This window comes from Aulonocara stuartgranti (genome assembly GCF_965226115.1).
Source record: "Aulonocara stuartgranti genome assembly, chromosome: 11".
NCBI lineage: Eukaryota > Metazoa > Chordata > Actinopteri > Cichliformes > Cichlidae > Aulonocara > Aulonocara stuartgranti.
This window is the reverse complement of record NC_138947.1, coordinates 14,214,223-14,229,623: the sequence shown is the minus strand read 5'-3', so window position 1 is coordinate 14,229,623 and position 15,401 is coordinate 14,214,223. Positions and strand designations below refer to the sequence as shown.

General features: G+C 42.1%; 1 protein-coding gene across 1 annotated transcript; it reads right to left on the bottom strand.

Moving 5' to 3' along the window:
- Nucleotides 1-466: 466 nt before the first annotated feature.
- Nucleotides 467-14,843, bottom strand: cacng7b (calcium channel, voltage-dependent, gamma subunit 7b). Its single transcript, XM_082552415.1, has 6 exons — nucleotides 14,549-14,843; nucleotides 9,428-9,623; nucleotides 9,041-9,127; nucleotides 7,979-8,119; nucleotides 5,122-5,267; nucleotides 467-2,382 (listed from the first exon to the last, which is right to left on the bottom strand). Exons 2-6 carry the CDS (start codon nucleotides 9,621-9,623, stop codon nucleotides 1,927-1,929), a joined length of 1,026 nt encoding a protein of 341 aa, XP_082408541.1. The 5' UTR covers nucleotides 14,549-14,843; the 3' UTR covers nucleotides 467-1,926.
- Between the last annotated feature and the right edge of the window lie 558 nt (nucleotides 14,844-15,401).

Below are 15,401 nucleotides of genomic sequence, written 5' to 3'. Positions count from 1 at the left end.
TGAAAGCACAGTTAAAAATCCAAAATGTGTATCCTTCTTCACAACTGGACTCTTTTCTGGGAAGATTCTGGCCCCCGGGCCTTATTTTGGACACCCCTGTTCTAGACCGTCTGAGAAAGCACCTCACTACACTTCAAAACCACCACAAAATAATCACGTGTGGCTACAAACATCTTACAGAAGAGCCTCCTATGTCTGCTGGTACAGGGAATCCATCCCAGAGAGAGATGCTGAAGTCTGTTTATCCGTAGTTTATTAACAGAAAATTAATCTGCAACTATTAAAATCTATAAATCATGTTAATTATTACTGAAAAAAAATCTGCATCATTATGTGAGGATTTTATGTTCCCTGCCTGAGAGCAAGCTGAATGTGTTGAAAACTCTGGAACTGCAATGAAAAATTATAACAAATTTTTAATCGTCATTTGTCGGCATTTCATAGACACAGGGATCACTCAGAGACTCATCAACACACAGAAAGAGCTCAACGTTATATTTTTTAGTTTTTCACATTATTTCAGATATTCTAAAAACTTTGTACTAATGCTGTCACAAATGCCTGCCAAACAAGCTGCAATAATAAAATGTTAAATTAAATGTTGCCTTTAATGGTGTGTGCCGCTGTTCGTTAAGCAGCAAGTAAAAATGCAATTAATACTTAGTTGTGACTTTTTCCAGATAGACATTTACAGCTACAAAGCTTTTAAAATCTTTCTAATCATTCTTTAAAGTTATGTGTCACTCCTGATTTGTATCGTTCACAAACACTCGTCTCATCATCGTCATACATTCCTTACATGAGTGTAACTTTGTCATCTGTGCTGCACCAGCCATAGACACACAGTGGAGGTCAGGGAAGCAGGAAGAGTGCATTAAAGTAGTGAACCAGACCCATGGCTGATACCGGGGTCAGTGCAGGACAGTGGCCAGTAGAGGGCATCAGCCGCCTGTATCATTGTTGGGTGGTTCCTCCTTCAAACCAGCATGCCTGCATCCTGAGGGCGTGTTGTTGACTGTGGTGTGCCTGTTGCAGAGTCTTCCTCCAAAGCAGAATGAGTCAGACCTTTCATTGATGTAATTTGTGCCAAAGCTTCATTTACAGTTTACTACAGACACCCTCGTGAGCAATTATATACAGCAAGTTAGAAATTTGTATCTTATACAAAGATGTAAAACAGTAAGTTGATTTCTCCTGACGATGTTTCATTGCATCATCAATTTCTGTGTTTTTTTTTATTTTCACACGATATCCATACACAGTTTTCTCAATTCAGCATTACTTAACTTCTTTTTAAAACTATTTTTAATTCATGATATTGATCACTCTAACTTGACAGTGTGAGTTGTGAAACTGAATTGATGATTTACTAAATTCAGAGAAGACAATAGAATATTTAACTGCATTTGCCATTTGGTAAAAATGTACATAGTTCATGTATCGGCATAGTATATGTATGTTAAAAAAAAAAAGCTATGTGCATTCTCTCTTTGTGAAGAGTGTTTTGCATTGTACATTTCCAAGTGCATACAAATTTCCTGCAGCACTGCAGTATCTCCGTATTATACCGCAGCCCCACGCTCTGTCTGCCTCACTCTCCCTCGCTGGTATCTCCTCTGTAACTCAGCTTAACCTTCTATGTCTTTCTAGGAATCACTTTTTCCTCCCATTTATTTCTCCCTTCTTCCATGTTTTGTCCTATTTGTTTCTCTCAGTCCACAGTTTTTGTTAAAGCTTCCCGCTCAATCTCCAAAACTGCCTTTGATCTCAGTTCATATTTGCTCCAAAACTAACATTTGAAAATATATTTGGTCTCCTTCCACTTCCTCTGACATGATCTGCAATTCAAGCTCAACATTTACTGTCATCACATATAAATGTACATGATTATGAAGAGTCTACTTTCCTTCCTGAAGCTCCTTATTCCTAACAGGGGGAAGCGCTCATGTGCACGTGTGTGTGATAATGAGGGGGAGGTACGGGTGATGGAGGCATGGCCATTGGAAGAGCCTGGCCCTGGGGATGTGAGGAGTGAGACCTGGGCAGGGTGTGTGTGGAGGGATAACCGGTAGGCTGTGGGGGCATCTGGTAGCTTCCTGCGGAAGAAGAGCCAGAAGGTGGGCTGCCTGGACCAACCGCTTGGAGGTTGCTTTTTGATGGGGCTGGCGGAGTCTGGTTAAGCTGGATGGAGATGTCGCTGGAGGCCTCAGAGGTGCTGCGTCCACGTTTTGGTGGGGGCCAGGAGGAGTCTGGTTGGAGGAACTGGCCGCTATAGTCGCTGCTCTCAGACAAGCGGGGGCGGTAGAGCGCAGGGTGGGGGCGGTACATCTCTTCTTCTGCATAACGTTTCATGAACAGATAGACTGACATCACACCGGCCCCCTAAAGAGATGAGCGAGATTAGATTATATGTGACAGTGCGTATTTTGTTCAGAGACAACATTTCAAAGAAACAGTAACGAGTAGGTGTGTGGGATGTGATTATAAATGACTAATAAAAGGAGACATGAAGAAGAATGTATAAAATAAATTTAAAGGTAAAACAATAGCCAACAAGGAGTCCGGAGAAAAGAAAAGACGAGGGAAAAATCAGAGGAGACAGTTAGTTTACACTGAATCAGCCACTGCAGCACATTAAGAGCAGGGCCACTGATGACAGGAGAGAGGAAGCTGCAGGACGGGGAGGAGGAAGGAGAGAAGGAAGGGATATGTGAAGATGAGGACTCACGTGAAACTGCACCATGCACGAATTCACACATGAGCACAGCTGTACGGAAACCCTGCTGTTCTGCATCATAACCACTAATACTCACATTACCTTCAGAATACAGATCATCACACTCAGCAGGGAGTACCTGCACCATACAAACTGTGTTGCACGTGTGCAATCAGACACTCAAGCACACACTATAGCCCCTGTCAGACATCTCTCATATATTACAGCATCAGCTTCATGGTCACTTTTTCTTAATGCTGGCTTGTCAATTTTTAAGCAGCACAAGTTTGAACTACCTCCAGTCACATTACAGGAAAGCAGGCACAATATTACAACTTCACGTGTGTCTTCTGTTACTTTGTGAGCTGTTAAACTCCTAACATGGGGACATTTGGCATGATGCATTTTTGCTATTCTAAATCCACAAGAGACAAGAAAAGTCTTTCTCTTGAAGCCTGTGTGCCAGCGGTGTATCGCAGCTTTCTCTCAGCTGCAGAGATCCTGCTCTTAGTTACACTAGTGGAAACAACAACAAAGTGTTGATAGGACACTTTAAATTGTTGTGTTCAAAAGTGTTGTTATACTTCACAACAGTCAATACTGGCAATGTTTTTCGACAGATGTGAAGCAAACGTAATTGATTAGTGTAGGTGTGTTTCTAGGATATATATATTTTTAAGAGGAATGGCACAATAAGAAGGAGTCATAGAGACTATGGGAAAACATAAATGTCTTTCAAAAATAAGGATTGTGTTGAAAATTTGGTTAGAAGTGATCTTCAAGTCTGTTGTGTTCTGATACACTTTTTTCAATGCTCTTAATATTTTTCTATCTAACATTCACACTCTGATGGATGCATTTGGCCCAACGATAGTTGGCATGCAGATTGGAATTGAACCACCAACCTTCCAATTACTAGGTAACCTGCTTCACCACCTGAGCTACAGCCACCCAAATTTTACAGTGCATTAGAGTACAAATCACTTTTAAACACATGTTCATAAAATGCTTTAATCAATGCAACTTAAGCACTTTATCTGCTTTATCCAGAATCTTAGAACTGTAGTAGCATGAGGAAACCAATGAAGAGACAGGGAGGACATGCAAACTCCACACAGGGAGTCCCCCGCCCACCACAAGATTCAAACCAACATCTGCTGTGAGGCTGACAGACCTAACCCCTGCACCACCAGCACAATATGTAATATAGACACAATATATTACTAACAACAGAACTGATAATGGTCGAGGTTTGGAAATAATCACTAACAGCTTCTTCTCTTCTGGGAATGCTTTCCACAAGGGTTAGGAGTGTGTTTACAGAAATTTTTGACAATTCTTTCAGAAGGGCATTTGTGACATCAGACACTAACGTTGGATGAGAAGGCCTCGCTCAAGTTTCCCTTCTAATTCATCCCAAAGATGTTCTGTCGGGTTAAGGTCAGGGCTAATCCACATCTTTATGGACCTTCCTTTATGCACTGGTGCTCAGTCATGTTGGAACAGGACCGTTCCGAAAGTGTTCCCACAATGTTGGGAGCATGAAATTGTCTAAAATGTCTTTGTATGCTGAAGCATTAAGATTTCCTATCACTGGAAATAAGGGGCTGAGCCCAGACCTGAACAACAACCCCACACTAGAATCCCCCATAATCCCCTATACTCAAAAACTACTGGTCTCCTGGCAACTGCCAAACCCAGACTCGTCCATCAGATTGCCAGATGGAGAAGAGAAGATTCGTCACTCCAGAGAACACATCTCCACTGCTCTATAGTCCAGTGACAGCGTGCTTTACACCGCTGCACGTGACGCTTTACTTTGTGGTTGGTGATGTAAGGCTTGGATGCAGCTGGGTGTCCATAAAAACCCATTCCATGAAGCTCTCTATGCACTGTTCTCGAGCTAATCTAAAAGAATCAGCATCTGCTGACCCTGCTTTGTGATTTTACGTGGCTTATCACTTCATAGTTAAAATGCTGTCAGTCCCACTCATTTCCACTTTGTTATAAAACCACTAACAGCTGACCGTTAGCCACGAGGAAATTTCACGCTCACACTTGTAAAGGTGGCATGGAAGTGGCCACAGGTGTACAAAGGAAAGAACACCTGAATTCATTGATTTGGATGGGTGAGTGAATACTTTTGGCAATATAGTGCTTTTGCACACTCTGATACTCTGAGGCAGACACCTAACACAGGAATGGGAATCTGGAGATGCCCCTGATGCAGTGGGAATATTTTAATGAAGCAGTGAGGAAAATATTGTATAAGCGAACCATGTCTGAATGACAAAATGCTGTGCTTTAACAAAAAGATGAAGCAGCTTCACGTTTTCATGTCTGAAAAGGGCCTCTCACTCTCTTTCCCAAATTTTCTAACTAGCACACACAGAGCCTCGACTGACCTCTTTGAGTAAGAAGGAAGAGGCAGCGAAGGCAAAGGACCAGCCGTAGTGGTAATTGAAGAACTGCTCAGGCTCTCTGGGACGGTTCATCACCTCGTCATTAATACTGGAGATGTAGAGCACCAGCCCCACCACCAGACTGAGGCCTGCACACAGCACATTAACAATGACACTGAGCGTAAGAAAGAAAGTCACATACAAAAGTGATCCAGACAGCCACACCAATGTGTGCAGAGTGAAAGAGAAAGATGGGGAGGGGCCAGGCCAGCTAATTAGCTTTCAAAATACTTACACTGATCGAGAAATGGAAAAGACACCAGAGAGACAGACGAGACATTTCATATCAGTTATTCACAAAGACCTTTGAACATTTTTCCTTTTACAATGAAAACAGTCTTTTTAAAAAATAAGATTCTTTTTGCAAAAAATAAAATAAAAAGAAATAAAATAGAGCATACTGTCACTGTGGATTACTTTCAGCGGCAAATGATTTTAACATGCAGTTAACATGTAACTAGGTTCAGGATTCAAAAGCACTTTTGTGACAATTTGATTTAAAAAGGATATATCAGGATATATCAACGTAACCTGTCACACCACCTTTGTGTTTTTCCAGGTTTAACCATAACACCAGTGTTTCTATAACCAAGTGCTTAACACACCTTTAACCACCTCAAACATAATCCTGTAAAAAAGTTTCAAATCCTTTAGTTTTTATGATGTGAGGATTGCAACACATTACAAGGAAAGCCACATTCTTTTTAATATATGAGTGGATGAATGAACATGCTGGCATACTGTATGTCATTCATATCCTCATCAGGCAAATAAATAAATACATAATAATAAATCTTCATTATAAAAATGTCTTATTATGCTAGCACAACTTAATTAATAACTTAATTCACTAAGACAGACTGGCAGCATGTCAGGGTATGAAAGGTGGGAAAATGAATTACTGGGAGGAAAATTATAATTTAAGTATTATAAGGTTCTCTTATAATGACTGCTGTTTCTGATTAGGTGTATGTAAGGATATTTCTCTTTATTAAACAGTTAACAGTTACTTGCTATTTATCTTAAGGCAGAAGAAGAAGAAACCCTGAAAAAAACCCACTTAAAATGTAACAAAAGAAAGAGAATAATTCTGCTCCTCTAACATAGCATGCTAATTAAAGTCATGCAGTCAGAATTGATGCAGCATGCTGTGAAAACTTGAATATGTTATAGTGAAAAATTCAGTATATTCACTGTACTGGAAACAGAAGTGCCTTTCAAACGTGAACGGATGATCTGGAATCAGCCAGAAGCATCCCATACAACATTTAAACCTCTCTTTTCCAGGAACCCTTACCTGCCCTCCACCTTACTTTGGCTATGTTAAAATTATGAGATGCAACATATGGCCAACATCACAGTATCAATATTCAAAGACAGCATCATGCTGTAAGCAGCGAATATGAATATTTCACCGCAACATTCAAGTGCACTACAGGGCTGTCAAGTGCTTATGCCCTCTACGTGAATGGCCTGGTTTCGTTGTTGACTTAAATTTGAAACGCGTGGGAAATGCAGAAACCGTGCTGCTGTCAATCCTGCAGCAGAAGTACATCTTTATCTGAGTTAATGCCTGAAAATCCAAAGGAACACACAGGCACGTGCACAGTCAGAGGCAGGAAAAGAAGAAGTGTTGAGTGTGAGACAAAGGGGAAGCAAACATGAAGGTAAATGGTGCAAGGAGGCGTGCAGCTCATCTGTGGTGTGTTTGTTGGGGGAAGAGATAAACAGAAAAAGAGAGGGAGGAAAAGCGAGTAACAGAGAGAGCGGGAGAGCCTCTAACCAAGATTAAACATCTGTGGCCCCATGCTGTTTTTTTATTTCCTGCGCTGAATACTGTTATGTTAACCAGAACAGGGTGCCATTGCACCCAGCCTGCCAATACAAACTACAATATTTACCAGACTACAGCGTCAGAGATGCCAGTGGAACATCCTTCCGCACACACCACTGCAGCAACAATGACTCAGAAATAATATCCTTTGAATGAAGGGGTGAGGAAAGGAATAGGAGGAAGGAGAGGGGCTGGGGAGGGAGGGTTGAGAGGGGTGTGTAGTAGGGAAGGCAGGAGGAAGGCACAGAGAGGCTTAGTGCAGCAGAGTATGTAAGCAATTTGATACACTTGCACCTTATTATCACCCTATTATCAAAATAAGGCATAAAGTAAAACACTGTGACACTCCAGCAGAGGCTATAAACATTATGTAACCTTCATTACATAACATTTATTACCTCGTATACTCTGAAATGGCATGTCGAAGTCATCATATCAGACTCTGCGTGATACTCCTCTGAGCTCTGCAGTCACGCTTCCTCCTCAAAAGTGCGTGTTAGGAGAAAGAACCGCAAGAGAACACAAGCTCCAATGTGGCCACTGACGATCAGGCTGAGCACCAGAAACGGGAGCATTACCGCCATCTGCTGTTCAACAAGACCGGCTGCACTAATGAAGAAAATGCTGCTGAAAAACCTGCTTAAGCTGCTTAAGAAATATTCAAAGGTTTTTGCAATTTTTTTTAACACTCTTTTAAAAATATGCCACTAAAATATGGAGGAAGAGCTACTCCTAATTAACAAGTTAATAAAGTTTATACGAGACAAAGTCAAATGAAAAACCCAGCGGGAACATTCAAAGCAAATCCATTGACCTTTTCTATTGACACTCCCCACACCTGCATCACAGACCAGAAATAGAGCTGTGATGGAGTGTCTGCATGTGTGACACAGGACACACCAGGACGCTGTAATCAATCACAGAGTGAGGGAGCAGTAACAGCAGGACATGAGTAATGGGTCCCACCTGAGAGGATGAAGAAGATGCCGGACACAAAGGCCAGGATGGTGCGCTGAGGTCGGATGTGTCCGATGTTACTGATGACGAAGGCAGTGAAGACAAAGAGCAGCGACACCATCGGGAAGGGCGTGGCCGTACGCACCATCTCTGGAGGAAGGAGAGGTCACAGTGTTAAATGCACGTTTTAGGATGTGACCTTAAACTGGGGAGAGAGGAGATGATAATCTTGGCCTTAAAAGAGTTAAATTACATTATTTTTTATGTCTTGCATGTTTCATAAGACTTATGTCTCATCCTAGATGAATTGAGCATGAATTGAATAAACTTTTTTTTTTTTACAATGGGGTCACGTCTACGAGGAAAGTCCTATAAAACTTGTAAAACACAAACATTTCTACTTGGAGACAACAGGAATTTGTCATTTCCCCCCCTCTAATTCCTTGTAATTTTCTTCTTTCTGACTTCTGACAACAATATATAAATAAATGGCATTACAGCAATTGCAGATATACAAAAATATAATCACTCACTCTCTACAACCCAGACAGACCACTGAGGTCACCAGGCTCAAATGTTTTACGTTTTCAGAGTCAGATCTCAGTCCACAAAGGGTGCTTTCAGTTAGTGTGGATACATTGTCTGTGCGTACATTCAAAAACAGACTCAAAACCTTTTTATTAACACAGTCCTACACTTAATACGTGCTATATAAATAAAATTTGTAGTGAAATATCTAATAGATTATGGAGTTAAATCACTGAATTTACTAATTCATTGGTAATCTACTGCAATCTGAAGGGTTTAACACAAAACATATTATACCTCATGCAAAGTCTTTACCATGAAAAAATAAAACCTTTGAATCACTGGATGAATAATTTTTCTAAATTCAACATCTTTGGATTTCTTTTTTTCAAACTTGTCAACTTACAGAACCTGCTGATGAATTTTAACACTGATGAACTGCTGCACTCAAACATCAGTACCCTCAAACAGTCAGCAGGGGGACACCGCCGCAGGCTCTCACACAGTAGATGAAGTGTAATGCCGCTGCTGTGTTTTACTCACTCAGGATGTTCGCAGTGTTTTCAGTGGTGATCTCTATATCGGGCTCGGTGAAATACTCTGATGCAACACATCTCCCATTTTCTGATCCTGTGAGCAACCACAAAAGGTGGAAAATGTTGGGGTTGGTCAAGGATCAAAGTCAGTGGTGCATGAAGAAACACACTAAAATCAAAAGAGCATGTGGGTCTCTGCAGTCCTGCTCACAGGTAACGATCATGTTTTGTGACAGCTATGATTCCAAAGGCCGGAAGGTTGCTAGCTGTCTTTTCTCTGATTTCTGCTCTCTCACTCTGTTGCTCTTTCTGTGTGTTTGTCACTGCGTGATGATCAAATATGAATTCAGTCATTCTTTGCATATATATATATACATGTGCTGTATCTTCCTACCAGCCACAAAGCAAACTCTCCAGAGGCCTGAATGGAGCGCCATCTTCACCTCCTGGCTCTGGTTCTGCTGTAGGATGATTCCCTCCACCATTATGAGCCAATAGTCCGTGGACACAGCCACCCCGACCAGCAACAGTCCGCAGGCGCCGAACACTGTGGACAGGATGGTTAACGCACGGCTGCTACACGTACTCATCTGGAAGGCAGGATGAGAGAGGCACATCAAAACTGCAGACAGAAATATAGGTAGATATGGAAGGGCTCACTAAGGGGAGGTCATTAGAGATGGGAAACTCTGAGACAGACATGTGACACGCTCACATGGGGAAAAAGAGCTACAGGCTATCCTCCTGTCCTGCCTTGTTATTGCTAAAGAAGAGTTAGTGACACATTCACTGGCAACCAATCCTGTTTAAGGTTAGAGAGGAGCCAACAAAACGAATGATGAATTCACAAATAAAATTATGAAAGGACTAAAAAAAAAAAGCAGAAAAACAGATACACAGATTAGGAAGGAGAGTTGAGGTCTTACGTGACTCACACATGGTCTTTCTGTGACTTAATTCTGGTTGACCGGGAAAGACTTGAACATGCTGTCTGTATAGATTCAAGAGTTTCTGTGTCTGTGTAGCCTCTGCTTAATTTGGAACCTTGTTCAGTGTCATCAGCTTCATAAGTAATGGAGGCATGCGAAACACAGAGAAGGCTGATGCTTACTGTAATTTGTTATAGCTATATTGTGAGGTTTATTACAATAATGAAGATGACTTGTCAGCCTGAGAGTTTGAATATTTTCCTTTGATTTGTATTCACTGCAGTGTTTGCAAAAGTGGAGGACATCAGGCTGACGTTCCTTTCACTTTTCAAAATCTTATACATGCCCCCCTTTGCTTTTCCTGCTAAAAATCTCTTTAAATCCAGATGAAGGAAGAGAAGAGAGAACAGCTTTCAGGTACTATGATGCACAACATGCCTAACGAGCTTAATGAGCCTAATGAGCAGACGTGAGTGTCTGCCAGACGGTCTTCACCCTGGTTTTTCCCTTACCTTATTAACACAGGTTTTTTGAGCTGCATAGTGTGTGGTGATCACCTGCAGACACTCCCACTAACTAATCATGGTGTTTGCATTTCTTTACACATTTCCCTATGTATGATCATATAATCTTTAAACATTCTTAACACTCCTTAGAAAAATATGTTTCTCTAGCTTTAGACGGCTAATTAGGTCCAACTGTCAACATTTGAAATCACTTAGATGCTGGAGATGTGTCTGGAATGACTTGCATTTATCAGCAGCTGCACACTTTTTTAGTTTGTGATTTTCACATTCTTGCAGTGTGTGCAGCAATTAAGATGAAATAAATAAAACCTGACAGTGTAATAGAAGCATTAAATAAGCACTGCAATCTGACATAAGCCACTAAAAACTACTTTAGTGTCCTAGTGCTTACTAAGGAAACATCATTTTTCAGGGCTGTGTTCATCGAAACTGTGGGCTATAGGTAGAATAAGTAATCCATCCATCCATCCATCCTCTTCTGCTTATCCAATTCAGTGTCGTGGGGCTGCCATTGTGGGAGAGGCAGGGTACACCCTGGACAGGTCACAGAAAACCATTCCACCTATTTATAATCACTAATTAACCCAACCCCACTAACTGCATGCTTTTGAACTGTGGAAGGAAGCCAGAGAGAACATGCGAACTCCACACAGAAAGGCCCTGGCCCAGATGGTGGATTTGAACCCAGTACCTTCTTGCTGTGAGGCAACAGTGCTAACCATTGCGCTCTAGAATTAAGTAGCCACTTTAAAATATAACCCTTAGCTTGCTTGAGACCAGAGTTGATTTTCACCACACCATGGATGGTTTTTCACCCTTACCATCCATCCATCCATTCGCTTCCGCTTATCCTTTTCAGGGTCGCAGGGGGTGCTGGAGCCAATCCCAGCTGTCATAGGGCGAGAGGCGGGGTACACCCTGACAGGTCGCCAGTCTGTCGCAGGGCCAACACACAGGGACAGACAACCATTCACACCTAGTGGCAATTTGGATTATCCAATGAACCTATCCCCACAAGCTGCATGTCTTTGGACGGTGGGAGGAAGCCGGAGTACCCGGAGGGAACCCACGCAGACACTGGGAGAACATACAAACTCCACACAGAAAGACCCCGGCCTGATGGTGGAATTGAACTCAGGACCTTCTTGCGGTGCGGCAACAGTGCTAACCACCGTGCCGCCCTTTTTCACCCTTACACCATCTAATTTTGGTAAACATGTAGCAACTCATTTGGGTAGGTTCTCAGTCATCCAGGTCATGGCAATCTAAGGAGCTTGGAAAGAAAGCAAAAGAACTTCTTTAAACAACAACTCAAGCTTCAACCTCTTGTTCTTTCAGTAGAGGACGGGAGTGGAATCATCCATGTTCTTCAGCTGATGTAACACGTTGCTTTAAGGTTTGAAAAATGTGCGCTTGAGCCTTTCCTCAGCATATCACTGCTGCTCTGAGCTCTTATTTGAACTCACACTACACTGTTTCACGGTCATTAATAAAAATCTCCACAGTTTCTTGCATCACCCCTTGTAAATCCTGACCCCCTTTTTGCTGCACAGAAACTGCAAATCAATTATTCACACCTATTAAACATACGACAATACATCTGCATAAAATAATGACTTAAAAAAGTAACGCTCAGGGTCGCAAATTAATTTAACAGCGTGGGCCATTTATCGTGCACCTCCGACGGCTGTGACAACAGAAACTTTAATGTCAAATAATGACTAAAACATGAGAACCACTTTATTATTCTGCTCTCTCTTTGTATGACAAACCTTTGAGTCTTTGAGAAGTCTGGTTACAAAAAAAAGTAGTCTACTGGGGAACAAACTCTTAAAGATTAAGCCTGGTCTCGTCTTATCTGGACACCCATTGTGGGAGATGTGACCACTAAGTTCCCTCAGTTTCTATGCAGCAGCAGGGATGAATAGAGTTTCTTTTGTGCGCTAGGCACAATAATGATGTGTAAGAACAGAACTGGGTGATGGTAGAGGGTACACATTAGAGAAATAGTCTGAGAAATGACAAGTTTGGGCATCTGAAAGGATGAAAGAAGCAGATGAAGTAAGGATTGCATTACTAATGGGGCAGACAGAAGTGAGGAACCACAACCACAAAAAGTCCAGTCAGACAAACACATGAAAGATGGAAAGCCACTGAGATTAAAAGGAAAACTTACAAGATACATAAAGGGCAGGATACAAATTGGCACTGTCATCTGCCACACAAGGGAACAACTGAGGATTTGCATGGGCTTAAGCTGCACATGAGTTTCCTGCTGCCCTGGTCTTAACTTTCCTTCTTTAACTGGGGGGTCTAAATCACACGGCAGGCCAATTTCAGCTCCCGCTGCCACAGTAACAGTCGACTGGTGCTGAAAAGTTTAAGTTAAAGAGTTCAAGGCAGGGTCACCGTGAACTCAAAAACAACTCCGTGAAATGACACAGCATGATTGGAGGGATAGACCGATGAGGTATAAAGATAAGATCAGAGGACACAGAGGAGTGGGCTCACGAAGAAATAATCACACTTCCCAACTTGTTGGAGGAAATGCCAGAGTGGTCAGAAACGAGTGTGAATCAAAGTGGAGTTGCAAAATTGCACAAACGAGTTGATGTGCCCGAGTTGCTCTCCTAGGCTTGTTCAGCACCACGGACAGCACCCTATTTTCAGACTTGTTCAGCACCACGGACAGCACCCTATTTTCAGACTTGTTCAGCACCACGGACAGCACCCTGTTTTTGAGCACAACGTCATAGAAACACACTGAAATCCGAGAACAACAACAAAAATACGACCTGCTGGCTCGTAAGAGATTGGGATTAAAAATTAAAAGCACTGATTTATTGTGCCAGAAATCTTCTAAAGGGCTGCTGTGGCTTTTGAAGAAATAAGCACTCAGACTTAAGATTGGGTTTGAGTTTGAAAAAAAGAGCAAAGGAGAAAAAAAATCAGTTTCCTGTTAGATTTGTGATAACAATCCCATTTTAGTGCTCTGACACAGCCCCTCAGCTCCTTCATCCTGAAAGCAATGAGCCAATTGAATTGGTTAGATAGGAGCCACAAGGGGGACAAAAGGTTTAATTCACTCCAATCTGTCACAATCTGCAGACTGACATCACCTGTAAGCCTCTCAGGAAAGAGACACCAAGAAAGAAAGAGGCAGTGATGGAAAAGAGGAGAGGATGTGAAAGAAACAACCCAGCTTAAATAAAACGAAAGCAAAAGCAGCAGAAAGAAGAGAAGATGGGGACGAACTACGTGTGGAGAGATCTTTTAAAGACAGGCACAGAAGGAGTGTATCGAGAAGATATAGGTTAACACGAGAAAAGACCTTGGCCCAAAAAATGGAAGGAGTACTCGACATGGACGCGCACGACGGGAGTGCGCGTACCCCGAATTAAAAGGTGTGCACTGGTTGTCAGCCCTGGAGAAATCAATGAAACCACTCATTAGGAAATAAAAGACTTCACGGGAACTAAACGTGGATACCATGACTCAGTAGAAGGTTTTGCTCGTGGTTTCTGCGCAGACACACTCTGACAATCCACTCGCATCATTTCTTTCTCTTTTTTTCACGGTGCAAAGCGGATAGATAAACACTGCCACTATACTCTCACGTACCCGCAAAAGAACACCCTAGTACTGAGTGAGGCAGTCACACGAGCATCTATACGGGTTTGTTTAGCCCCCCCACCCCCGCAGCTGTCACACGCACTCACACGCGGAGTTTTGAGATGATAAACACAGAGCAGGGAACATGTGAGCGACTCACGTTGAAAAACCGGAATGGGTAAAATAAATAGAGCTGCTCAACGACTTAGCTGTCAGGTAAGAACATTTTTTGCCCCCCACCACCACCTCGCGTGCGCTCTCACTGGAGCACGAGCGGCTATCTTTACGCTAACACGACTTATGAATTCAGCTCTTTTCACAGCTGTCACACAGGCACGTACATTTTAAGTCGGGTTAAAAAGACGAAACAAAACGGGGAGTCATGATTATAATTCCTACGAAAAGACGCATAAATGCAGGTATTCAATGAGAGGGGGAAATACTCACCGTGCCACGAGAGTCGTGCGCACACGTCAGTAAGCCAAGAAACCTCACACCAGGGAGGCTTGCTGGGGTTTTGTCTCTCCTCTCACTCTCTTCTCTCCTTTTTCCCCTTTCCTTCTTACTCTCTCTCTCTCTCCCTGTCTTCTTCTCTCCTCTGTGTGTTTTCCCTTAAGCCCCCTTACCCATCCTCTAAAATTCCTCACTCTCTCTTTCACTCCGTCTGTCCCAGGCACTGCGGTGGATCGGTTCAGGAAGCTACTTTGGTTACCAAAGAGACATACTGTAGCGGGAGCAGGGGGGTAAAAGTGTCGAAGGGAGAGAGAGTGAGAGAGAAAGAGAGAGAGTATATGTGAGTATGTGTGTGTGAGAGAGAGAGGTGGAGTGGAGTGATGTCATATCGCACTTCACTGTATAAACTGTTGTATAGTAATACTCACTCATCCTTTTTAACATCAATTTTTCTGGATGTGTTGTCACATTTAAAGAAAATAATATAGGCTTTTTTTTTAAATACTTGCTTTTGTACTCACTCTTTAAAACTCTTTGAAACTGTCCCAGCAACCTTCACAGAAGCTGCCATGAGCATACAGTTTCTATAAATTACTTGATGTCACATCTTTTAAAATGATTTTAAGGGAATAAATAACGTCCATGTGGTAAACATTTGCAATAATTTTCTCACACGATGAACAGTAATATACAATATTATATATCACTATATAATAAATATAACGTTCAGCCAAGAGAAGCTGAACGAAAAAAGTTGAGGACTCATTAGTGAGTATCTTTAGGGATGGAAAGGGTGAAAAACTCCAAATTTCACACATTTGCTGTGTGGAGTTTTGAAAATAAACAC

Coding starts and splice junctions, on each gene's coding strand:
- cacng7b (XM_082552415.1), bottom strand. CDS start 9,623: ATGAGTACGTGTAGCAGCCGTGCGTTAACCATCCTGTCCACAGTGTTC. Junction 9,128..9,427: donor GAGAGTTTGCTTTGTGGCTG/GTAGGAAGATAC, acceptor GGTTGCTCACAG/GATCAGAAAATGGGAGATGT. Junction 8,120..9,040: donor AAACACTGCGAACATCCTGA/GTGAGTAAAACA, acceptor TCCTTCCTCCAG/AGATGGTGCGTACGGCCACG.